General features: G+C 52.7%; 2 protein-coding genes across 10 annotated transcripts in view; one reads left to right on the top strand and one right to left on the bottom strand.

Moving 5' to 3' along the window:
• FOXP3 (forkhead box P3) overlaps positions 1 to 11,961 on the top strand; it is an 18,738-nt gene extending 6,777 nt beyond the window's left edge. For 7 of the 9 annotated variants that reach the window (XM_074324228.1, XM_074324227.1, XM_019714331.2 and 4 more), the window contains 10 exons: positions 4,820 to 5,051; positions 5,569 to 5,673; positions 5,763 to 5,901; positions 6,304 to 6,565; positions 7,472 to 7,559; positions 7,760 to 7,840; positions 8,538 to 8,688; positions 9,218 to 9,294; positions 10,605 to 10,706; positions 10,894 to 11,961. In XM_074324228.1, coding sequence (XP_074180329.1) covers positions 4,842 to 5,051; positions 5,569 to 5,673; positions 5,763 to 5,901; positions 6,304 to 6,565; positions 7,472 to 7,559; positions 7,760 to 7,840; positions 8,538 to 8,688; positions 9,218 to 9,294; positions 10,605 to 10,706; positions 10,894 to 11,043 — 1,365 coding nt within the window. In that variant the 5' untranslated portion in view covers positions 4,820 to 4,841 and the 3' untranslated portion in view covers positions 11,044 to 11,961. Of the gene's footprint in view, positions 1 to 709; positions 5,052 to 5,568; positions 5,674 to 5,762; positions 5,902 to 6,303; positions 6,566 to 7,471; positions 7,560 to 7,759; positions 7,841 to 8,537; positions 8,689 to 9,217; positions 9,295 to 10,604; positions 10,707 to 10,893 lie in introns of those variants that run through there. The other 2 variants (XM_019714330.2, XM_019714329.2) reach the window with 2 other exon arrangements.
• CCDC22 (CCC complex scaffolding subunit CCDC22) lies at positions 11,867 to 25,884 on the bottom strand. The gene is made up of 17 exons (XM_019714328.2): positions 25,680 to 25,884; positions 24,447 to 24,624; positions 19,353 to 19,485; positions 18,460 to 18,566; positions 18,263 to 18,329; positions 17,984 to 18,162; positions 15,603 to 15,797; positions 14,981 to 15,043; positions 14,785 to 14,904; positions 14,085 to 14,204; positions 13,880 to 13,996; positions 13,675 to 13,776; positions 13,484 to 13,591; positions 13,140 to 13,235; positions 12,833 to 12,892; positions 12,679 to 12,753; positions 11,867 to 12,248 (listed from the first exon to the last, which is right to left on the bottom strand). The coding sequence occupies exons 1-17, from the start codon at positions 25,880 to 25,882 to the stop codon at positions 12,135 to 12,137; spliced, it is 2,037 nt and encodes a 678-aa protein (XP_019569887.2). The 5' UTR covers positions 25,883 to 25,884; the 3' UTR covers positions 11,867 to 12,134.

Raw genomic sequence — 25,884 nt, 5'->3', positions numbered from 1 at the left:
GTACTTCCATTTCCTCATATGTACTGTGATGGTTATGATAATACCTACCTCAGGTTGTGAGAATTAAATCTATTAACCATGTTAAGTGCTTAGCATAGGGCCTGGCAAACAATAAACCCAAGATCAATCTTAGATATTATTACTTATCTGTTTAATGGATCTGGAATTTATTTTAGGGTATATGATGATGGTGACATTTCAAACTGGGCAGGGAGGGGTTAGTGGGAAAATAGAGTGACTGTTCATTCAATAACTTTATTTTTCCCTTAATTACCCCAGAAACATTTGTTAAACAATATATTTGTTAAGCAATCTATCCTCCACCTTCCCCCAGTTTGAAATGCCACAGTCATCACAAACTTGATCCCCTCTAGCCATAGGTGTGTGTTTGAGCTTTCTATTCTGTTCTTTTCCTCAGTGTCTGCTCTTGTACCAGGTCCACACTGCTTTGCTAATTGTTGCTTTGCAATACAATACAATACCCACCCCATCTTGCCCTTGGTTATTACTCGGTATTTCAGGCAGAGGCCAGCAACTGTTCTTATTTGAGGCCTCTCTCTCTCTCTCCATATATATATATATATATATATATATATATATATATATATATATACACACATATATATATGTGTGTGTATGTATATATGTATATATGTATATATATATACATATATATGTATGTGTGCGTATATATATATGTATATATATATAGTATCCTATGGATCCCACACGCACCCACTCTGTCTCTCCTTCTCTCAGTGTCTCTCACTGTCTCTCTTGTTCTTTTTGTCTCTCACTCTGTCTATCCCTATCCCACCTCATGTCTCTCCCATCTCTCTCTGTATCTCTTGTTCTCTGTGTCTCTCTCTTCCCCTATGTCTCTCTCTTTGTTTCCGCCTCTCTTTGTCTCTATGTATCCTTGTATCTCAGTCGCCTGGATAGAAGCGCAGTTGTCAGTCTGAAGCCCTGCAGACACGTAACAACAACTCACCCCGACACAGAACAGAAGGGCCCTGGCCCTCATCTAGTTCACACCTCCCCCCTTACCAGTGTACAAGAGAAGCAAACTGAGCCCCAGAGATGGGCGAGCGGGCCTCTCCCAAGGCCGCACAGAGATGTAGTGACAGAGTTGAGATCCAAACTCAGATCTCAGGACTCTTGGTGGGACCCTGACTTCATCCCTCTCCCCCACTGTGGGCCTCAATTTACCTCTCAGCACCCATGGTGGGGCAAGGAGACCTGGGCTGCCCCCCAGCTGCTGCCATTCCCCCTTCTGCCTTTTCACACGTGGGACCCTCCCTAAGGCAGGAGAATCCACAGTCACAGTGTGGGAATCAGCCTCCCAAGAGCTAGGCTGGGTGGGGTCCTGGAGCCCCAGGGGTCTGGGGGCCTCATGGCCAGAGAGTGGTGATACTGGAGGGACAACAGTCAGTCTCTCTGTGGGCCTGGCTGTGAACTGAACTCAGCCGTGTCCCCAGAGTTGTCACTGGTCCCTGGGAACGTCCATCCCAGGGCCTTTCCAGGGAGCCTGGTGGTGGGATGTCTCCTGGCAAAGGCCACGGCTTTTCCTGCTCCCTGCCATGAGGCCCTCCCCTTTCTTCCCTCCCCATCTCTGGCAGAGTGGCTGTGAGTCTGGGAACATTGTCCCAGAATGGACAGGGAGACCGAGGCCCTGCAGGTGTCCGTTCACCGATCACTGACATTTTGCTAAGCGCTTCATGTGCATTAACTTTGGAAGATGGGTACTGTTATTGTTCCAATTTACCTATGAGCCTGGGGAGAGTTGCAGCTATTTAGCGGCAGAGCCTGGCTCCAAGCTGGGAAAAGTGGACAGGGGTAATTCTGACCTTCCCGCCTTCATAGAACGTAGGAGAGAGGCTGAGGGGAAGCTTGCTGCAATTCCAGGCCTGGTAGGTGGGTGGCCTGATGAAGTAGTAAGCTTTCTGTCCTTCGGGGAGTTCCAGTAAGTTTGGACCCCAGGGATATTGGCCTTGACGTACTGAGAAGTTAGTCCCCCCGTGGCCCCCACAGAATGTATAGGTTCGAGATTCTGAGATTCTTTGAATCTAAGAAATGATGTTCTGTGATTCTGAGCTTCTGGTGTAGTATCATCTGAAGACCCTGAGGGTCCCAGTATTTGTAGGGTCTGCATGGCAGTCCCCAAGCATCAAACCTTGGGCCTCTCCATGGCCCAAGAAGGGCCAGGTCTACAGGGCCCAGGACTTGTCATGGTGGCCAGATGGACGTCACTCACCACATCCGCCAACACCCACATCACCCCACCTGGGCCAAGCGGGCTACAGGATGGGCCAGCCAATTCTCGGAACGAAACCCGTGGGGTGGGGTGTCTGCCCCCTTCTCTTCCTCCTTGGTGCTGATGAAGCCCAGCGCATCCGGCCGCCATGACGTCAATGGCGGAAAAATCTGGGGAAGTCAGAGGCTGTGACAACAGGGCCCAGATGCAGACCCCGATATGAAAACATAATCTGTGTCCCAGAAACATCCTCCATGCATCTTCTGAGAAATAGTCAGAAAGGGACGCCCCAACAGACAGTGCAGGAAGCTGGCTGCCCAGCCCGGCCCTCCAGTACCCCACTGCCAGACAGACCATATCCATGTCCCCTTTCTGAGACTGTATCTATGCTTCCCTGAGTCAGGCCATTCCAGATATTTGGGGAGGAGATTTCTTATCAACTCTGGCCAAGTGTCACAGCAGCTTCAGAGGTGACCACAGGCCAGCTGTGTGGGCCAAGCCAGAGTAGTGGAAAACAACCAAACATCCACTCACTCACTAAAATCAGTATTAGTGTGCTCAGGCTTCTGTAACAAAGTATCACAAACTGGGGGGCTTAAACAACAGAAATGTATTGTCTCGGTTCTAGAGACCAGAAGTCCTAGATCAACATGACCGCAGGGTTGGCTCCTTCCAGGGCTGTGAGGGAGAATCTGTTCATGCCTCTCTGCTAGTTTCTCATGGTTTGCTGGCAGTCTCTGGCGTTCCTTGGCTTGTAGAAGCATCACCGTGATCTCTGCCTTCATTTATTCACTCCTTCATTCACTCAACTCCTCATGGTCACCAGTGTTCTCTCAGGCCTTTGTTCTGAGCCTCCATAGACCCAGGCTCCTGATTCTCACCGAGTAATGTTCTAACCTCCAGGGAGTCCAAGGGTTGGATACCTGGATTCTCACCACACACCCCCCTCAGCACCACAGCTCTGACAACCCCCATGGGCTGACAGCAAAGAAAGGAAGGAGCAATTGCTCCCCCAGAACCCTCCGTGTACTTCCCCGAGCTGCTCTCGGCAGCTATGTGCCCAACCTGATGCTGCGGAGTGGGGGGGAGACACACACACACACACACACACACACACACACACACACGGCCCCGCAGCAGGGGGCTTATGACATGTGCACACATGCACACTTTCTGGAGAAAGAAATAGAGCTCTCAAGTCGAGCCGGGCCTGTGGAGCACTGCACCTGGGTATCCCCTTCCGTAAAATGGAGGTTGGACTAGTCAGGCCCTTCCAGCTCGACCTTCCTCTCAGACTGGGATTACAGGATTCTAAGAAACCAAGGCTTCAGCCATTGGAGAGTGTCGGATTCTGGAACCATTATAGAGGGCTTTCTGGATTGGCCTTGGCTAGGGGACGAGGAAGAAAAGCAGGAACTCCCGAGGGGCGAAACCGCGTGAGCAAAGACTCGGCGGTAGTCTGAGGGTGAACTCCGTGCGGGCTGAGTCGAGGAGCTCCCATAGACTCAAGAGAACCCATCTCTCCTCCTTTCTGGCACCTGCCATGCCAGCTCTGTGCAGGGTAGAGCCCTGAGATGAGTAGAACCTACCCTGCCTGAGCTCCAGACTCCTGTACTCAGCTGCGCACTCAGCATTTCCACTCATATGTTTAATGCCAGGCTCTTCATACCCATCCACACCCCCCACTCAGCTCCCCCCATCTCCCCCAACTCAGGTCACGTCAGCTGTATCCTTCCAGCTGCTCAGGCTAATACCCAGAAGTGCCTCCCTCTCTCACCACCACATCCAAGCTGCCAGAAAATTGTCCTGACTCCACCTTCCAAACATTCTCAAAATCCACCCACTTCTCACCATCTCCACTGCCACCACCCTGGTCTGTGCCACCTGGACTTTTACCAGTAGCCTCTTCACTTTTTAAAAGTCGTTGCTTACCTGGATTTTTGCAGTAGCCTCTTCACTAGCTTCCGCCCTCACCGTCCTAAAGTCTGCCCCTTTCACAGCAGCCAGAGGGATCTTTTGACTCCATGCCCCCCGCCACTTCCAGATATGCCCAAGTCACTGGGGTAAAATAATGCTCCCAGGAGAAAATCCGAGACCAGCCCCCCGCAGGCAGGATCAGCAGAGGTGGGGGGGCCTGTGCCTGGTACAGGGAGGATGGGAACACTGAGGCCAGAAGACAGGCCCCAAGCAGTGAGGGAAAGAGCTGACTTACCCTGGCTGAAGCCCCACAAACCCCCCTGAACCCCCCACCCCCCTCTGGAGGATAGATCCCCACCGGGGCTGTGCCAGCACGCACAGGCAAGATGTGCTGGACCTGTGCGAGTCTGCACATGGGGTGTGCGTGAAGACACAACACACCTGTGTTCCTGAAACTTGTGTGTGTGTGTGTGTGTGCATACACACACATATGACCAGAGCTGGGACCCAGCTGTATGTGGGGCCCTTGGGGACATGCCCCAGCCAATACCTGCTCCGACCAGAGGGAATGTCCACATGGTTCAGGTGGTTGAGTATTTTGCACATCCTTCGGCACATGTGTAATTCCTTCCCCCTGTGTATCTACAGCCTGCCCTCGGACAAGGACCCGATGCCCAATCCCAGGCCAGCCAAGCCCTCGGCCCCTTCCTTGGTGCTCAGCCCATCCCCAGGAGCCTCTCCCAACTGGAGGGCTGCACCCAAGGCCTCAGACCTGCTGGGGACCAAGGGCCCAGGGGCAACCTTCCAGGGCCGGGACCTCCGAGGCGGGGCCCATGCCTCCTCCTCCTCTTTGAACCCCATGCCACCATCACAGCTGCAGGTGAGGCCCGGGGCCCAGGATGGGGCAAGCAGGGTGGGGTACCTGGGCCTACAGGTGCCGACCTTTACTGTGGCACTGGGCGGGGGGCCCAGCTGGGGCACAGGAAGTGGTTTTCTGGGTCCCAGGCAAGTCTGTGACTTATGCAGATATCACAGGGCCAAGAAAGTCCCCACTTAGCAGGTCTCAGAGATTCAAGCCTCTCCCCGACCTCCCAATCCATCTCAGGAGAGGAGACCCTATCGTAGTGCCACAGGCGCATCCATGTGCCTCCATCCCCATGTGACCGAGAGAGGCCTGGGTCCCAAGGAGGTGCGGTGACAGGGTTGAGGCCACTCCAGCACTTACTAGCTGTTTTATCTTACGCCGCTCCGTCTCCCTGAGTCTCAGTTTCTACATATGTATAAAGGGGATGGTCATAGTCGCTACCATGTGAGGTTGTGGTGAGGAGTATATAAATTAGACATGTGGAACAGTGAGGGTGAAGATGGCCTCTCACCTTCCCGCCTTTGTCCCCCAGCTACCCACAGTGCCCCTCGTCATGGTGGCACCCTCTGCAGCGCGGCTGGGACCCTCACCCCACTTGCAGGCACTGCTCCAGGACAGGCCACACTTCATGCACCAGGTACCAACCCTGACCAGGCAAGGAGGAGGGAGCAGGTGGGGAAACTGAGGAGGGGGCCCAGCTGAATCATGGCCCATATGTGCCCCCAGCTCTCCACAGTGGATGCCCATTCCAGGACCCCCGTGCTACAGGTGCGCCCACTGGACAGCCCAGCTATGATCAGCCTTCCGCCACCCACCGCTGCCACCGGGGTCTTCTCCCTCAAGGCCCGGCCCGGCATACCACCTGGTAACACCACACCCCAAAGCTCCACAGAACCCCAAAGCCCCCAAGTCCTTGAACATGAGCAGTGTAGGCTGCTGAATCGTGGCCCTGAGGTCAGAGGTGTCAGGTTTCATCATCTTGGAAACTCCAACCTCCCAAAAATGTCAGGCTCAGAACCTGAAAGATGCAGAATGTCAAAATCACAGAACCACAGATCTTTGCAAAGTTAGTCAAAATGTCAGCACTTGCAAATGGCAGTCTTTGAGCTGCTGTACCAGAAGCCTTGGACATTAGGGACACCAGAGCTCCCTGGGAGTCAGGGCCCGCAAGGCTCAGGAGAGTGGGCAACTCAAAAAGAGAGGCCTTGCGGGCCAAGCTCCAGAGCCCAGCTTGCAGTCCCCAGAGGTGCCCTGTCCTCACCCGCAGGGATCAACGTGGCCAGCCTGGAGTGGGTGTCCAGGGAACCAACACTGCTCTGCACCTTCCCAAACCCCAGTGCACCCAGGAAAGACAGGTCAGTGGGCAGGACTGGGAAGGACTCTCGTCCTGCCATTCCCTCCCCTGACACCCTCTGTCCTTCCAGCACCCTTTTGACCGTGCCCCAGGGCTCCTACTCACTGCTAGCAAATGGCATCTGCAAGTGGCCCGGATGTGAGAAGGTCTTTGAGGAGCCGGAGGACTTTCTCAAGTAAGTAACCCAGGCCCATTCCAGTCCAGGGGGTTCCCCAGTTTGTGGAAGGAGGTCTGGGATGCAGGTCTCAGCTCAGGCCTCATCCTGATATGTAGTAAGATGAATGAGGCAAAAGCTGAGACTGGGGGTTCAAATCCAGACTCTGTCACTCACTGGCTGTATAACCTTGGGCAAGTTACTTAGCTCCTCTGGGCCTCGGTTTTCTCATCTGTATATGGGGCATAATAGTGTGCGCTGTTATTTACCTCCATTTTACAGACAAAGAAACTGAGGCCAAAGAGGTTAAGTGTCTTGATCAAGATCACCCATTTCCTAAGTGACAGAGCTGCAATTTGAACCCAGGCTCCAGAATCCACACTCCTAACTGCTTTGCCCTGCTACTCCTCATGCCAACACAGCAGCATGATTTTATTGATCCCCAAAGTCCCTGCACCTCACAATAGCTGTTGCTGCCTCACCTAGACCCCTCTCTCTCTCTCTCTCTCTCTCTCTCTCTCTCTCTCTCTCTCTCTCTCTCTCACACACACACACACACACACATTCTCCAGCCCTACCCAACTATCAGCAACAATTCAATGCATCCTGTCCTCTTCACTACCGGGCCTTCCCTCCATGTGGAGTGTGTTTCCTGCTCTCACCTACCTGACTGCTCCCAGCTCACCACTCTTCAAAATCATCTCCAACACCCTGGCTCAAGTGGCGAGCTCAGGCCTGGCGCACAGTAGATGCCAAGTAGCATGTGTTGAAGGAAAGATGGGTGTGAAAGGGAGACGGAGTAGGGGGGTCGGTGCTGAGGCTCTGAGAAGAGACTTCCCAGAGGGTCTAAGCCCTCCCCACTCAGAAAATGGATCCAGAAAGCCAGGCCTGCCATGGTCACCTACATAGCATCTCCCCCCACCCCAGGCACTGCCAGGCGGACCATCTCCTGGATGAGAAGGGCAGAGCGCAGTGTCTCCTCCAGAGGGAGGTGGTGCAGTCTCTGGAGCAGCAGGTGATGTGGGGCGGGGGGTATGGTGGGGAGGATGATGGGCAGAACTTATTTCCTCCCAATGCCAGGAGCCAGGCTCACCCAGGATGGGGGCTGGCATAAAGGAGGGAATGGGGAAGGGCACTCCCAGGGAAGACCACAGTCTGGGCGAAGACATGGTGGGGAGACCTGGTTGAGGCCTCACTTTGTGCCTGTCCTCACAGCTGGTGCTGGAGAAGGAGAAGCTGGGTGCTATGCAGGCCCACCTGGCCGGGAAGATGGCCCTGACCAAGGCTCCATCCGCGGTGAGCCACCCCAGGCCTGACAGCAGCACAGACTGCTGAGGCATCAGGGGAAGGGCCCTGCAGGGTACAGGGTACCTATCCTCACACCCAGGCCCTGGGATCTGTGGGCCCTGTCACATACCCAGACCTGAGAATTTGTCCCCCTCCACTTACAAACCCTCTGACCCTAAGCTCTTGAAACATTTTGTAAAGCAACAGCAAATAGCTAGACACTTACTGAACACAGACCACGTGTGGCTGGCAGGACTGGCTATAGAACTCGCCAGGCCCGTGGCAAAATGCAAATGCAGGGCTCACATTTCAAGATGACCACCACGGAGCATTCAACAAAGTGCAGGGGCTTGTGCAGCTGTACAGATCACACACCCAAGAGGTGGTATGAACTTCTTCAATTCTCACGATGGCATCCCTAATCCACAGATGAGGAAAACTGAGGCCGGGGAGGCTGACAGGACTTTCCCAAGTCACGCTTGGGTACCACAGGAGCCTGATTCAAGCCCAGCTCGCAGCCCTGGCATCGGTGCCCTACACACTAGTGTTCACCCTACACTCTGATCAATGTGGCTCGTGCGACTTTGTGGGAGTCCACATCGGACTGGAGTTGAGAAGAGGCTGCCCTTGCTTTTAAAAACACTTATTTAAAATTAAAGTGGAAAGTTTCAGCCTCTGTGTCACCAGCCTCTCCCTCCTCCCCCAGGTGTCATCCGACAAAGGCTCCTGCTGCATTGTAGCCTCTGGCACCCCAGGCACCACTGTCCCAGCCTGGTCTGGCCCCCAGGAGGGCCCCGATGGCCTGTTTGCTGTGCGGAGGCACCTCTGGGGCAGCCATGGACACAGCACGTTCCCAGGTAAGGATGGTCTGTGCCCTACATGGTGCCCCCCCCCCAGCCCCTAATCCCCAGACTAGCACGGAATGTGGGGGTGGGAAGGAGCTCCACGCTGCTCTTCCCTCCACCGCCACCGCCACCAGCCTTTGGGAAAACACATCTGCATGCAAAAGCTTCCTCTCAGGGTTTCAATGGCCTGCAACACCCCATTGTGGTCTCAGATGTGTAGTGCTGTCTTTGCGGGTTGGGGCTCACTCACTGTGCTGGGGATGAGGGTTTCTATTCTATTTGGTTATCAGAAGGGATGGAACTAGCTATGTGACTCCCAGAGACTATCCCCAAGGGAAAGTGGGGTGATTAGCCCAAGCTCATTTCCCTTCTTGTAAACCTCAGGGGGAAATAAGCCTTATTTTGGTGGGAGTGGTGCAAAGAGTAACTGATGCAAGTTATACCAAGTGCTCAGCAAATAGTCATTGTTTCCATGGAGCGTGGAGGGTGAGAGAGGGAGTGAGGAGTTCCAGATGGGGCCTGACTCCTCCCCCCCCCACAGAGTTCTTCCACAACATGGACTACTTCAAGTTCCACAACATGCGACCCCCTTTCACCTATGCCACCCTCATCCGCTGGGTAAGCTGGGCAGCTGAGGCCAAGGAGAAGGAAGAGAAGCGGGGGGTGGGGACCTGCCTCCCAAACGCCTGACTGCCCTCTGAGCACCCGCAGGGCAGGCTCCTACAGGAAGAAACCCATGCCTCAGATGGGATCCCCCACGTTGGCTTCACCCCAGATCTGCCCCAAAACCCAAACCTAAACCACCATCCAGGCCAGAGCAAGCCAAATTCGGGCCCTAAACCCACCCCTTTCCTCATGTCCAGTTCAACCCCATACCTAATCCCCTTCTGGACCTATAAAATCACCCAAAAACTAACCTGATCTCTGCCCCTTCCTTGCCTTAAACCCTCGCCAGGTATTACCCTCCTTCCCCAGCACCAACGTACCCCAGTATGTAAACGCTTCCCCTCTGGACCCCGTCCCTAACCCCTTCCTTGTAACACCTATCTGACCCTTAACCTCAACCCATCCCAACCCCTTCATCAGAATCTCCCTACTGCCTTCCCAGAACCTTCACAAGAGCCCACCCGGACCCTCATCCTAGACCCACACCTCACACCGAACCTGAACCTGAACCTAACCCCTACGCAATAGCACAGTCGCCTCCCTGGCCCCATCCTGAGCCAGAACTTCACTGCCGCTGTAGTCACAGCCCCGACTGCATCCCATTCCTAAATCCGACTGCATCCCATTCCTAAATCTGTACAGACTGAGTTCCCTGACCTTCAGCTCCCTGCACAGCTCACCCCAGCCCTGCCCCTTAACGGCAATACACAACTCACTTCACCTTCACAACTAATGTCATTCTTGACTCTGAACCTAACCACATTCCTGACCCATGAAATAACTAGATAACTAGGCCCACCTCTGACTCCTGACCTAATGCCACACGTCATCCTGTCCCACGCCCCTTGAATCCTCCCAGTCCATCCCCAGCCTGAGCCTTGACCCACCCCTTCCCTGACCTTTAGCTCTGGCTGGCCCTTTACCCCTTCCAAATCCTTAACTGGACCCCACTCCTGGCCTTTAACCTTCCAAACTCTGAGACTTCACCCCTACAGAGAACCCCTACCTTTAACCTAACTCCAGCCCTAACCCTGCACTGGACCCCACTCCATCCTCAGCCCTGATCCTTTACCTAACCCCATCCCGGCTCACCCTCATCCCACTTCTAATCCTGTCTCTGATCTATCACTTCACACATCTCCCTCCCTCCCTCCCCTCACCCCCACAATTGTACCCCATGTCAGATGACCCAGGGCTACTACCCCTCTCAGCCCAACTTTGGGGGAGCGGCTCCCCTTATCCCCACACCCCCTAACTTCCAGGCCATCCTGGAGGCTCCAGAGAAGCAGCGGACACTTAATGAGATCTATCACTGGTTCACACGCATGTTTGCCTTCTTTAGAAACCATCCTGCCACCTGGAAGGTGAGTACCTCTGGAGGTGGCGGTGGCTGGGGTGGCCTCAAATGCTACTGGGCGGGCCTGGGGCTGGGCTTGCAAACATGATGGGAAAGGGCAGGGCACTGGTTTTTGGTGGGGATGGCTGACCTCAGAGGATGACCGCTCGCCCCCTCCCTCACCCCGGCCTGGCTGGCTGGTCCTCCTTCCACAGAATGCCATCCGCCACAACCTGAGCCTACACAAGTGCTTCGTGCGGGTGGAGAGCGAGAAGGGAGCTGTGTGGACCGTGGATGAGTTTGAGTTCCGCAAGAAGAGGAGCCAGAGGCCCAGCAGGTGTTCCAATCCTATAGCTGGCCCCTGACCTCAAAACCAAGGAAAGGAGGGAGGACAGGGGCCAAAATGTGAGGCAGAAATGGCCGGGGGCAGGGGTCACAAGCCCTGGACATTCCCACAGGGACCAAGAAGTGAGGTGTGCACTGTCTTGCCTGCCAGGGGCACTGCTCCCCCCTGGATCATATGCTCTCTACCAAGGCTGCTCAGAGGGGCCCCAGCCCTGTGCCCCCACCCCAGCCCCCTGTGATGGGCTCTCCAGGCAAACTGAGCCTTCACAATCAACCACACACACAGCCTACATCAGTCATTCACAGACAACCTCGGGCTGGAAAAGACATGCAGACGGTCATGATCCTGTCCCTTGGACTCTAAACAAACCCCCAAATACAAAGAGCCTATCTCAGTACACTCAGACCACCTCAAATCTTCACAGTCACCTAGACAATCACGCCTGAGTGGACATGTCAACCACATACCCCAAAGCACATACCCAAAGCCAGCCTCCGGGCCCCAGGTCAGTGTCACATGGGGTATGCCCAGACATTCACACAGAAGCAGCCTTAGTGCCTTCAGGGTCTCACATCCCAGAAAGCTACAGAGATACATACTGGTCACACACGGTCTCATACAGGTCCTGTCACGTATACTTGGTCACACAGTCCATTAGAACTCAACCTGCTTACCACGCACACATACACACACATCCATACAGCACCCCAGTGTGTCTCCTGAGTCCCACGCAGACATGCACGGCCACACATACTGACTCACCAAAACTTACCCTGTGTCTCACCTGCCACCCACCCCGTGCCCCACCCTGAACCCTGTGCCCCCATCCATGCCTCCATGCCTCAGCTTAAACGAGAGACAGAACTCCTCATTTATTTGGGATCCAAGGCCCAACCCCCCAATGCCCTCTCCAATAAACCGCAGCCATGCTTCCACACTCTGGACGTTCACCCAGAAGAGGGTTGGGGTCAGGTGGGCAGGGGTCACCACAGCAGGAGGGACTGGACGGCAAACACAGGGAATGGCTAGGTCCAGCGCTTGGCCATTGCCTCCAACACTCCAAATCCCTGCTGAAGGCCAGAGTCAGGGAGACCTCTGCTGGGGCCCCCCTCAGGCCTCACGGACCCGCCCCAGGAGGCCAGCGTTCTCCTGGCGAAGGGCCCGATAATCCTCGCGGATCTTCTCCAGGTTGCTGAGGGTCTTCTTTCCCATCTCCGTCTCGATCTAGGGAATGTGAGTCGCATCCCTTCAGCACACAGGACCCCTTTCCCAGCTCCTGCTCGCCACCCACTTACAGCCACTCAGGGCCCTTCCCAGGGTCCTCCCAACCCCCCCAACAACAGCCTACTCTGTCCCACTGCCAGACTTTTGCTCGAGTCGTCGGTGCACCTAAAGCATCATTTGCTAAGTGGCAGGATTACCCACCACATACGCTAGCTGAAGCTTATGCCAACAGCCCCAGGAGGCAGGCGTGTGGACACTCAGGGCAGAAGGTGAGGCTCAAAGTAGACCCCTGGCCTGGCCCAGGTCACGTGCATGGATAAGGGGCAGAGCAGAGACATAAGCTGTGCCAGGTTCCATAGCCTGTCTTGGCACAAACTGAGGGGCTGTCCCTTGGCCTGCCTTGGTTTCCTCTGCCACCCCCAGGCCTCACCTGCTCCTCAAGGTCTCGAACCTCACGCATGATAGTGCCTGTGTCCTCAATGGTCTGGATAAGTTGGCTGCAGTTCTGGGGACAAGAACAGAAGGCTTGCAAGCCAACCCAGCCGCTCCCCAGCCAGCCCCCTAAGGCGTGCTTCTCCCCTCACCTCGTGCAAGGCAGCTAGATATTTGTAGGCCTTCCGAACAGCATCGTCCTTCTTGGCATCCTGACAATACAGAAAGGACCTCCAAGGTATCAGTGGGCTGCCCCCACCCTAACCCCTACATACCACCCCACAAGGCCACCCTCTCCCACCCCTAGAACGTCATCCTGCACAGAGCAAAGCCAGGCCTGAGCATCGGTGTAACTACGAGATGCACAAAGGGCCCAGCTCTAAGCCAGCCGGTGAGCAGAGGGGCCGGCAGCAGCCCAGCCCCACACCAGCCCTCCACCTGGCCCAGCCTGCCCCATACCTTGAACACAAGCTCATCAGTCACCGCAAACGTCCGGTCCAGCTTCCCAGACAGGGAGTTGATTTCCTTCTGAAGCTCCTTTGTGTCCGACAAGATCTGGCAAAGAACAGGGTGGCCATGAGCCCATGTTGCGGGTGGGGCAGCCAGCCAGCTGAGGGCACTCACGTGCCTGCATTCGCATCCAAACAGGGCCTGTGTCACTGCGTCAGGTGGGCGGAGTAGACTGTGGGGGACTGTTCTAGGTCAGGGTGTGGCTCTGCCTCTCGGGGTGGAAGGTCCCTATATGGCCACGCTGCACACATCAGCCCTTTGGGCATGTCTGCCCCCTGGCCACGGTGGCGTACCTTAGTGATCTCTTCCTTCTGCTTCCGGATGTTGCCCACAATCTCCAGGATGCGCTGGGTATAGGCCAGCCGGGATACGTCTCTGGGCAGGGTCTCCAGCTCGGACACCTAGGCAGGGACACAGCACACACTCCCCCAGGACCCACACCCCACCCACTCTGAGCCACCCGGTGCCCTGGCATGGGCCTTACCAGCTGCTTATAGATCTCCTCCTTCCTGCGGGCCTCCTCAGCAGCTGCCCGAACACTTTGGTGCAGCTCCTGGATCTCTGCCAGCCGTCGAGAAGATTCCAGCTGCCAGGACCCCATGGGGAGAGGGCAGTGAGCAGAGCACCAGGATGGCTCCAAGGGAGGGACCCAACCTGCCCCACCCATGGCCCAGGACCCTACCACCTACCTCTCTGCAATCCTGGAGCTTTCGGAGGTGGCGGTATTCAGCAAGGAGCGGGACCCGGTGCTTTTCCCACTGGCCCGCCAAGTGGATAACCCGCTGGGCACTACTCTCTACTACGAGCTGGGGGTGGTGATAGAAGGGGACATGTCACACAGGCTGGGCCCTTCCACCTCCAACCCTCCCCGCCAAGCCCCAGCACCAGCCCCACCTGCAGCCTGGCGAGGTTGGCAGCCCCATCCGGCAACAGCTCCACCGCCCGGCTCTTCAGGCGCAGGGCCTGCTCCCGCTCTGCTGTGCTGAGCTCACTCTGCCGACACTCGGTCTCCACCTGGCACCCCAGGACCCCCACTCCCAGTCAGCGGGGGAGCTCGGCCACACACAACAGTCCCCCAGCCCCACTGAGCCTGAAAAGCCCTGGCCTAACCCAAGCCCCCACAGATGGCAACATACCTCTCTAGCCCCTATCTGCTTCTTGACCCCCTTCTGATCATGACAGAGACCTATAAGCAGTGACGGGCACCCACAGGCCCCTCTGACCCCTCTACCTCCACACTGACCCTCAGGATCCGTAACGAGCCCCACATGCTCCTCCCTGTGCAATCCCATCATGCCCCACAGATGCCCAGAGACACTCACACACCACCTGATTCTCACAGACACCCACAAGGCCAGACTGATGCCCACAGACACCTCTCACCCCTACAGGTCCACCAAGCCCCCCAACCCTACATCCCCCTTTCACCCCCACTGATTCTCCTGAACCCACACATCCACCCAAAGGCCCCCATGGACCCTTCTGACATCTGCAGACCTCTATGGAGTACAACTTGGCCCCCTCAAGTCCCCCTAAGCCTTCTAGGCTCGACTTGTGATGTGCCCCCAGGCCATCGCCCCTCCCCCACCCCTACCTGTACGAGGCCGATTCCCAGTGTCTTCATGTTGGCTTCAACCTCTTCAATGTTGCGGTTCATTCCCTCCAGCTGCTCCTGAAGGGCCTCCAGCTCCTGCTCCTGAGCTGCCCGTGTGTCCTGGGAGGAACACGCCAGTCAGGGTGGGGGAGTCAGGCCCACTAGACAGGCAAGGGCCCAAGACACCCCCACTCACCTGTTCAGGCCGACCGGAGGTGGCCAGCACATCTGACACCTGGGCTGCCTGGGCCTCAGGCTCCTAGGGAGTCAGAAGGGAGCATCCTGGCTTAGGGGGAAGGCCTTGTCCCTCACAGCCCAGCCTCAACACCCCCCACAAGCACCCTCCCAGCATCGTACCCATGCCCACTCAACTGCTGACAGCTGTCAGACGGTGACTGTATGAGGATCAAGGCATTCTCTGTGACCTCAGACTAGAGTGTTTGCTCATAAAGAAATCTCCCTGACCCTGACACAGCTCCTGCTCACCTGCCCCATCTCGGACACCCCAAATGCCCATGACAAATGAGGGCCCCTCTGGGTGACCATCCAAGGAGAGAAGTTACGTCCAGAGGAAACTTCCTGGGGAAGGCTGGCGTTTGCACAAAGAGCACCCCTTTACCTTTACATGGTTCCCACCCCTCCTCCCTTTCTCCACTGAAGTCCCTGAGAAGCCAGCGGACCCCCTCTGTGTACCCGCCCCAAGTGGGGAGAGGATATGCCTGGTGGGAACACAGGCACCTGTGTGGATAAAGTGTGGTGCTTTTATATAAAGCAACCCTCCGGGCCAGCATGCCCCATGTTCACTCAGGCCCACCCACCAGATGGAAGGTGAACTTTTCTGAATGCGTGAAGCGGGAGCCCTTGGGAGTAGCAGTCCTGGCCCCAGCACCCCAGGCCTGAAGCAGCTCTCCCAGGTCTCGGACTTGTGGGGGTGGCCCCAGCCGGCCCCAGGTCTGGCGCAGATGCTCAGCCAGGTGCTTTTGCAGCCGCTGCCGCTGAGCCCGGGTATCCTCCTGGAAACAGAGGGTGGGACAAATGGGAGAGTGTAGAGGCCTACCGGGCACCCAATGCCTTGCCTCCTCCAGGGAGCCACCTGGCAATGTGCTACCGACAAGTCACACCCACCCTCCAGCCTCTTCTATCAAGGGGTCCCCAGACCCGCTCTCCTGTCCAACAGGTCTGGGAGCTTCCCAAGGAGAGGGTCTCCTCTTCCTCACAGACACACTTCTCCCCACCTACTCACTCCTCACACTGGAAGAGAATGCGAGAAGGTAGAGAAGCAGGCCTGCAACCCCCAAATCAGAGAATGACATGGAAAGGATATGTGGGGACAGAGCAGAGACAGAGTCAGAGGTGCTGGGCAGAGAAGAAGGTGGAGGCAGGGAGTGGAAGAGAGAGAGGGAGAGGGAGAGGGAGGGGGAAGGGGGGAGGGAGGAGGAGGAGGAGGAGAAAAAGAAGAAAGGAGAAGGACGAAGGGGGAGGAGGAGAAGGGGGAGGGGAAAGGAGGGAAAGGGGTAAGAGACAAAGAACAACAACAACAACAGAGGCAGTTTTGAGACAAATGAGGAGATCTGATTATGAACAGTATTAAGAAATCGTTCTTGGGCCGGCCCGGTGGCTCAGGCGGTTGGAGCTCCATGCTCCTAACTCCGAAGGCTGCCAGTTCGATTCCCACATGGGCCAGTGGGCTCTCAACCACAAGGTTGCCAGTTCAATTCCTCGAATCCTGCAAGGGATGGTGGGCTCTGCCCCCTGCAACTAAGATTGAACACGGCACCTTGAGCTGAGCTGCCTCACGGATGGCTCAGTTGGTTGGAGCGCGGGCTCTCAACCACAAGGTTGCCAGTTCTATTCCTCGACTCCCACAAGGGATGGTGGGCAGCGCCCCCTGCAACTAAAATTGAACACGGCACCTTGAGCTGAGCTGCCTCACGGATGGCTCAGTTGGTTGGAGCGCGGGCTCTCAACCACAAGGTTGCCAGTTCTATTCCTCGACTCCCACAAGGGATGGTGGGCAGCGCCCCCTGCAACTAAAATTGAACACGGCACCTTGAGCTGTGCTGCCGCTGAGCTTCCAGATGGCTCAGTTGGTTGGAATGCGTCCTCTCAACCACAAGGTTGCCGGTCCGACTCCCGCAAGGGATGGTGGGCCGTGCCCCCTACAACTAGCAACGGCAACTGGACCTGGAGCTGAGCTGCTGCCCTCCACAACTAAGACTTAAAGGACAACAACTTGACTTGGAAAAAAGGCCTAGAAGTACACACTGTTCCCCAATAAAGTCCTATTCCCCTTCTCCAATAAAATTCAAAAAATATATATATATATTTTTTAAAAAGAAATCATTCTTAATTTTGCTAGGTGTGAAAATGACCCAGGGCTACATTAACAAAAGAATGCCCTTATGAGTTAAGAGACATATGCTTAAGTATTTAGAGTTGAAATGACATGAAGTCTGGGCTTTGCTTTAAAATAATACAGAAAAAAAAGCTGAGGGAGAATAGATGAAGAAAAATTGGCAAAATGCTTCTAGTTCAAGGTGGATGACAGAGACAGGTACACAGGATTCATTAGAATAGTCTCTCTACTCCTGGGTTTGAAAATTTCTGTAAGTTTCAAAAAGAGATAATGATAAAGACAGAACACATGGCAGTGGGAGAGGTGGGGGGAGACAGAAAGAGACAGTCGCAGAGGTGGACAGAGTGAGAGAGACACAACACAGAAATGAGGAGACAGAGGGGCGAGAAAGAGGGGCAAAACCACGGAATGAGAAAGACAGTGACCAGCAGAGATAGTGTAGAGATCTTGAAACAGAAGAAATGAGCATGGCTGACAATGGCAGAGACAGAAGAAGTGTGAGAGCTGCAGGGGTGGGACGAAGGTAGTAGAAACAGGGAGTATGGAAGCACATCCTGACTGCTCTGATTGCTTGGAATCTCACGCACATTTTTCAGTCAAATGCAAAGCACTATCACCATCCATGTGTTAGAACAGGAAATTGAGACTCTGAGTGAGGATCCACAGCCTTTCTGACTCCAACGTTCTTGCAGGTGGGGAGCCGAGTAGGTGCACACAGAGGGGAGGTGACGGAAGAGAGGGACAAAGTGGGGAAAAGAGAGGGCAGAGGACCAATGGGAAACACAAATGGGAGCAGCAGGGAACAGCATCCTCGACAGCAGAAAGCCAAGCATTGTCGGGTACCTGGGTGGGCAGGCGGGACGCCCTGTGGGCCCAGTCTTTGTCCCTGGGGTGGTCCCGACCCATGTGCTGGCAGAGCTGGAGAGCATGGCATTCGAGGAGCGACGCCACCCTCCCAGCAGGCTGGCACACCTGGGTGGGAGCTGGTAGTAAAGAAGGACTCGCCTGGAACTCTCGGGGCTCTGGAAGCAGGAACAGAGTCAGCCAGCCCTCCCGCCTTGCCCCACAGTCAGGCCCACCTCTCCCCTTCTCTCCAGCACCTCCCCAAAAGCCCATACTCACCTCCTCTGGAACTCAATTCAGGCATGACCAGCCTGCTGGCATGGAAAGGCTTCTGGGGTGCTGTGCCCTGGTAGGAGAACAGAATCAGAGCCTCTAGGAGGAACTGGAATGGGGGACACTGATGGAAGGGAGACAAAAACCTGAGCACCCAGATGGGGACAAAGAAGGCAAGATCAACATAAGTTGGGGGGACTCACCTGGAGGTGCTGCAGCTTGGGAGTTCGAAGGAGGGGTGGAACCCAGGGAAGGGCCAGCTGGTCCCGGATTTGGCTCCCAATGGCCCGGAGAAGGATAGCTGAGTCACCTACGGGGAGTGGGGAGGGAGTGTCAATCAAGTGACAATACCACAACTCAAAAAATACATACCATGGGGAAACAGCCTCCTCCATCCCCAAGATACATATCTATCTAGCTATCAAACTCACACTTAGTCATTCAACAAACACTGAGCACTGACTGTGTACCAGTCACCACTCTAGACTCTCAGGATATCTCAGTGAACAAACTGATAAAGATCCTGCTCTCCTGGGGTGCAGGCCGGTAGAGAAGATAATGACTAAGGTCATAAGGACCACACAAAAAACTGTCAGACGGTGATTATGAAAGGAAAGGACGATAAGGACTGTTGAGAGGAGGATGTCACTTTAAATGAGGCGTTGGAAGAAGGGCTCCCTGAGGTGACATGTGATCAGAAATCAAGAGGCTATCTGAGGGAAGAATAATCCAGCAAATATAAAGGCCCTGAGACTACAACACACCTGGTGTGTGTGAGGTGCATCAAGTAGGCCAGTGGGGTTAGAGGGGAGTGGATGAGGGGGAACAGCGCAGGAGTTGAGGGGAGTTGAGGCAGAGAGGCCCCTCCTAGCACCAGCTCACCAGCCGGGTCAGCCCGAGCCCCGGCCCCTTGCCCCTGCCCTGCATCCCCTCTCCCAGCCCCAGTCTTCTCACCTAGCTCCCAGGAAGACATATACCCCCCCACGCCCCGTCTGTCAACCTTTTTACCACCCCCACCTCTCTCAGCTCCTATAATACCCAGGAACACTACCCTCTTCCCTGACTCTTACCATACCCCAGGCGCCCCACCGCATACCTGCGGGCTGGTCTGCATCGTCAGAAGCATCGGTGGGCAGACGCTCAGCCAAGAAGAGAAGCAGGTCCCGGAGGTCAGGCTCACTGGGGTAGAGGAAGTTCTGATAACCAAGCTCCAAAGGATAGCCCAGGTCCTAGGAGTCGGGGAGGGGGCCCCTATCAGCCAGCCAGGCAGGCTCCTCCTGCCCTGGGAGCCCTGAGTCTAGACCCCAGATGCTCCCACTCTCTCACCAACCACTACCCTCCGCACCTCCCCTTGGCTCCCCAAGGCCCCGAGGCCTCTCTGGGAGCCACAGAGCGATTCTGGTCAGTGTTACAGAAAGCAAGAAATAAGATTAAAGCTCTGGCCTTTCTAACTGTGGCTCAAAATCCAGGGACCATAAAATAGAAGATGGGTATTTCTGAACACATGAAAAGAAATAAAAATGTTAAAGGAAAAATATAACAAGCCAAGTCAAACGAGTAATGACAAGCTAGGAAAAAAAATTTGGAACTCCTATTATAGACAAAGAGTAAATCTACCCAGTATATAAACAGTGCCTAAAACTAAACAAGCAAAAAAGACTAGCAATACAACAGAAACATAGGCAAAAGACAGGCACAGACAGTTTACCAACAAAGGAATGAAAACAGCCCTTAAACATATAGGAATATGTCCAACCTGGCTTATACAAGAGATGTGAATCGAAGGCACACTGAGAGACTTCACGCAAGCATCAAGCATCCGGGGACAACCTGATGCTACCATCTCCTGGGGTGCACACTGGGAGGGAGATATTATCTCAAGGGCAGTGTTCCCTGAATCTACTCATGAGAAAACACTCAGAGCAATCCAGGCTGTGGGGCATTCCTCCAAACAACCAGCCTGCACGCTTCAAAAACATCTGTCATCACAAAAGAAACAAAGGCAAAGTAGGACTCTTCAATATTTAAGATTAGAAATGTAACAATGAAATAAAACGTGACCCTTGGTTAGACTCTGGAGTTAAAAAAACAACTAGAAATGATACTTTTGTAACAACTGGGGAAATCTGACCACTACTAGACCTTAGATACTATTAAATGTCCTGGGTGTGTTCATGGTATTGTGGTTACACTGAAGAACGTCTTTTTGCTAGGAAAGGGACTCTCAGCGTTTCAGGTATGAAATGTCATGAGGTCTGCTATTCTAAATGGTTCGGCACAAAAAGTGTGTATATGTATGTGTGTATATAAGTGTACCTATAGAGAGAAAAAAATGGAGCAAAATGTTACAATGTAGGAAGCTAGGAGAAGGGTATACAGCTGTTCACTGTTCTATTTTCATTTTTCTTTAAATTTGAAAATTCTTTCAAGGTACAAAGCTGGGGGGAACTATACTGAGATACCATTTCTCACCTATTGAATGGGAAAAAAATCCAAAAATCTGACAATAAACTTCAGTGGGCGAAACTGTGGGCAAACAGGCACTCTCTCCTACACTGCTGGTGGGAAAGCAAAATTAAACAGTCCCAGTAAGGGCAATCTGGCAAAATCTAACCAAACTACACCTGCATTTACCCTTCCACCTAGCAATACTACTTCTATGGGTTCATCATGAAGATATGCCTCCAACAATTCAAAAATATATATGTACAAGATTATTCATTATAGCATTCTTTGCAAAATATTGGAAACTCTGTAAATGTGCAATCATAGGAGAGGGCTTGAATAAACTATGCTACATACACATGACGAACTACTATGCCACTGTAAAAAGGAAAAAAATGATAAAGATCTCTATTGTTTGATATAATATGTTTCCAGGATATACTGTTAGGTAAAAAAAAAAATCTAAGAAACTAAGTATATACTTTCTTTTGTGTAAGAAATATATTGTTACTAAAATATATATTCATATTTGCTTATATCTGCATTCAAACATTGGTAAGATACACAAGAAACTAATCAAAGTAATTCTCCTATAGCAGACAAATAGGGGTAATGGGGTGAATGGTTGGGCATGTGAGTGAGATGTCTCAAAGTATTGTGCTACTTCTGTCACTCCTGGCGATCTCTTCTACCCTTTCAGTAGTTAACCACCTTTTACCTAGTTCACAATTCTTTATAATAAGATATCCCTGTTCAAACTGCAGCTGGGGTTTCTGCCTCGATTGGACCCTGGTTGATAAAATAACCTAGTCAAAGCAATAAATAATTTTTTTAAAAAGACACTACAGGCTTTGAAGCAAAAAAAAGATTGGGGTTCAAATCCAGCCTGTGCTACTTACTGGCTAAAAGACCTTGGACTGGTTATTTAAACCTAGAAGCTCAATTTCCTAGCTGTAAAATAGGGCTGACAGTTCTTTCCCTACGTGGCTGCCATAAGGGATAAAAGGGCCCTTCAGGGTTCTGGGTGAGAACTGAGAAATGGGCCCAGAAAGAAAGCCTTTTTCTGCCAGAGTTGCTGTTGGTCTGGAGCTACATGGATTCTGAAATCAGACTTTCCTAGATTCATATCTAAATTTTGCCTCTTACCAAATGTGTGACCTCAGGCAAATCACTTAACCTCTCTGGGCTTCACTTTCCTCATGTGAAAAAAGGGATACCAACAGTACCTACCTCAGAAAGTTGTCATGAGAATAAGTTAACACCATGTTACCACAGTGCCTGGCACAGAGTACACATTCAGAAAACTTTTTCTTTTTTTTTTTTTTAAGGAGGGCGCAGCTCACAGTGGCCTGTGCAGGGACTGAACTGGCACTCTCTAACCAACTGAGCTAACCAGCCGCCCCAAACTTTTACTTATTTAAATGTGTTTTTCCAGGACCCATCAGCTCCAAGTCAAGTAGTTGTTTCAATCTAGTTGTGGAAGGCGCAGCTCACAGTGGCCCATGTGGGGATCGAACTGGCAACCTTGGTGTCATTAGCACCACGCGCTAACCAACTGAGCTAACCAGCCACCCAGAAACCTTTATTATATGCATATGTGTGCACTGGGTCATGACATAAGATATATTTATTTCAGAGGGTCACGGTCAAAAAAGTGTGAAAACCACTAGCTTTTAAGCTACTTTACTTTGGGTTGTTTTTCCGACACCTGCAATCAAAGAGTTGTGACTGATACAGAAACTCATTCCAGGATTGGGGTGTGTGAAGTGACAGACACCAAAATATGGAGGTGGTTGAGTAGCAGAAATTGGTGGCAGAAATAGTGGTGGCACATGAAGAGACAGACAGCAGAAGGCAGCATTGCTGAATGGAAGTGGGCTCCAGGGGTGGCACACAGCTGAGTGAAGAGACACCCTTTCTGCTGGCTGCGGACAAACAGACGCTCTGGGGCCAATCACACGAACCTCCTGACCACTAAAAAAGCCATACTCTCGGCCCCACCCTAAATCCAGTGTGAGCAAAAGTAGGTCACCACCAAATCCAGGGGAACACAGCAGTGAGAGAAGAAAGGAACAGAGCACTGGGGAAGCCTGACACCCACCCCTCCACATCTCCCACTATGCACTGTCCCTTGCCAAAAAGAGGACATATCTTCCCCCTTATCAAGTGCCATCCTCGAGAATACATACCGGGGCCAGGGGACAGACTGCTTGCCTCTTAAGGCCACCACAAGCCCCAGCAAGAAGGACCTGAGAACTAGGCGAACCTGAGATGTGAGGGATAGGCAGAACACTGAAGCCTATTGCTGAGAGACAGACACTGCACAAGCAAGGTCCAAATTCAAGTAATCTGACCACCCTGTTCCCTGGGTCGAAGTGGAAGTGTTCACTATAGTTACTCTATTGTCCCTCTGCCACAACATACTGGGTATGTTGGACGCATTTACATTCATTATGTAGCCACAAGTTGGTGGAAAGCAAGCAGCCAGATCAGGTCTACCCAATAATAGTAATACCACTTACACAAAGCTAATTATATCCAGCTTTTCATATATTCACTCACTTTTAATCCTCATGGCAACACTATGTGGTAGGTACAATTCTTACACCCACTTTACACAGGAAGAATAGCCCCAAAGAGATGAACTCTTTTGCTGCCACATTTGGATATGGTTTCCTATGGCTAGCACTATCAACAATAAAGATGTTTTGTATGCCATATTGTGTAACATTTTGTAATGAATTTTTTATGTCATCAATGGTATTAGATTCTAATTTATCTATACTTAAATCTAATTGATGCCACTTAGTATGTTTTGTGTATTTTTTGCTAAAATTCAATAAAATGATAAACTTATTACCATATAACAAAGGTTTAAAATAAAAATAGTGTCATTTATGTACAAAACAGCTCACAATGTAACTAAACGCATAAAATAGTCAAAATATCAACTTTTTTTGTGCAGATTTTTGACACATTTTGAGAAAAAAAACACTTGAAATCAATTAACGCAGTGAAAGAGTTAAGAGACTGACCCAAAGTCACAGAGTTAGTGAGCCAGGAGAAATAGCATTACTGGGAATACTTGGATTAGCAACTGGACACAGGTCTGTACTGGGGAGGCACGGGTGCTTCATCAGAAGGCACATTATCTCTGTAGAGACAGTTTGGGGATTATTCTCACAAGAAGCAGGATGCATGTGGCTGTCATAGGACAGAGTGCAGTGTCAGCGCAGAAGTACAGAGACACTGTTTTAATTAACCAGCATATCTTCCTTTGGGTAACCATCCCTACCCTAAGTTCCTGGGATCCTGAAGGAGCAGCCTATCACGGTTCACCGTGGTTAATTCAGGAGTGAACATGTGAACCAAGTAGGGCCTTTTCTGAAACTGGTAAATGGATACTATCGGGGAAAAATTCTTGGTGCTAAGCTTAAAATGTGGCAGTCAGGGGCAGCTCAGGCATAAACTGGATCAATTCCTTTAATGTTCGTAACAACCCTAATTTTATCATCTTGATTTCACAGATAAGAAAGGACACTGAGGCCCAGAAGGGTTAGCGTCACACAGCAAATGGTGCAGTGAGGGTCTGAACTATTCAGACAGTTTGACCATAGAGCCAGCGGCCTTAACACTAAGCCACAAGGGGAGGTGACAGAGAGGAAAGGCAAAAGTTTCAAAAGAGCTTGGTAAACTGGTGAAGGAGGAAGGAAGAGGCTGTGTGTATTAGAAGGAGGGCACTCACCATGCAGGCCTGAGCCAGACTCATGGCCAGGCGGAAACGGGCGGACATGGCGATAGGCAGCAGGGGGCTGAGGCCAGAGCCCACTGCAGGGTTGATCACTCGAAGGCAGCGGACAACAGCTTCTACAACCAGCTCAGTGGTGAAGGCTCGCAGGGTCTGTACTTCGGGAGGAACTGCCCTGAAGAAGGGGGGCAGGCTTGATGTGGGGAGCACTCAGGAAACAGGGATCAGGCTGGACCGTGCTGCCTTCTGGAAACTTTAGTACTGGGGTGGGGGTAAGGACCATGGCCACGGTTCAGACAGGTCCTGTGTGTTGATGAATGTGACTTCCATTTGGAAAACTAAGAACAAAGGAAGTCCTCAGATCCTAAGAACTTGGTGTAGGAGAACGTTCTATGGAAGGGATATGAGCTGAGGAAAATCTCAGATTTCCCTATGCTTAAAAGCACCACATTTCTGGGGTCTGGCAGAGGCAAGGGGCCCATGTGACATGATCTCGTTTTCTGGGTCCCCAGATATAGCATTCCCTGCATGTCAGGGGCCCCTAGATACTGAGCTACTTTGGTTTTGAGACTAGATGTTGGGAGGCTAGGGTTTTCAGAAGTCCCAAATGTCAGGGTCCCTGAATACAAGATCCTTGGATATTAACACCACCTATTTTCAAGCAATTCAGAAATCAGGCTCTCTAGATGTTGGCATCCTGGGTTTTTAGGGCCCTCGAATGCAAGGACCCTGTGTGTCAGGGTTACCAAGTATCAAGACCTCCAGATTTTAGGGTCTGGGGTTTCAAAATCCCCAGGTGTTGGGAAACCAGGTTTGAAGATTCCCAAGTATCCAGTCCCAGGATTTTGGAGTCCCTGAGTGCCTGGGTCCTGGGGTTTAAGTTCCCTGGTTCTCAGGATACAGGTGTCTAAGAATCTCCAGATATCAGGGTCCCAGGGTATTGCTGTAAAGATCCACAGATTTCAGGGTCCCAGGTCTTGAGTTTCCAATGTTTTAAGGTCTCAAGGTGTCTAGGTCCTTGAGTTTGGGGTTTACCAAGTGTCGGGTTTGGGGGGCCCCTGATGCCAGAGTGTGTGTGTGTGTCTATATAAGGGGAGGAGGGCTTAGGGTCCTGGAAGTTGGAGCCCTGGGTGTCAAGGTCCATTGTTTTAAGGTTCCCAGGTGACTGAGTCCAGAGTTTTGGAGTCTCAGATACGGGCATTCCGGGGTGCGTGGGGGCTGTGTCCTTACGTGCCGGCCTGGCGCAGGGAATGGATGAGTATTCGGTCCGCCTCCTCCATGGTGGAGCTGTGTTCGACTTTGAGGCCGGGTCCAGGGCCGGGTCCGAGCAAGAGAGACAAACCCCGATCTGCGCTGGCGGTCCAAGGAGTGTCACGGGCTGCCGCTGGAGAGCCGGGAAGTGTAGTTCCGACAGTGAATACAGCGCGAGGCATGC

This window comes from Rhinolophus sinicus, chromosome X (genome assembly GCF_036562045.2).
Source record: "Rhinolophus sinicus isolate RSC01 chromosome X, ASM3656204v1, whole genome shotgun sequence".
Classification (NCBI taxonomy): Eukaryota; Metazoa; Chordata; class Mammalia; order Chiroptera; family Rhinolophidae; genus Rhinolophus; species Rhinolophus sinicus.
This window is presented reverse-complemented; position numbering and strand designations above follow the sequence as displayed.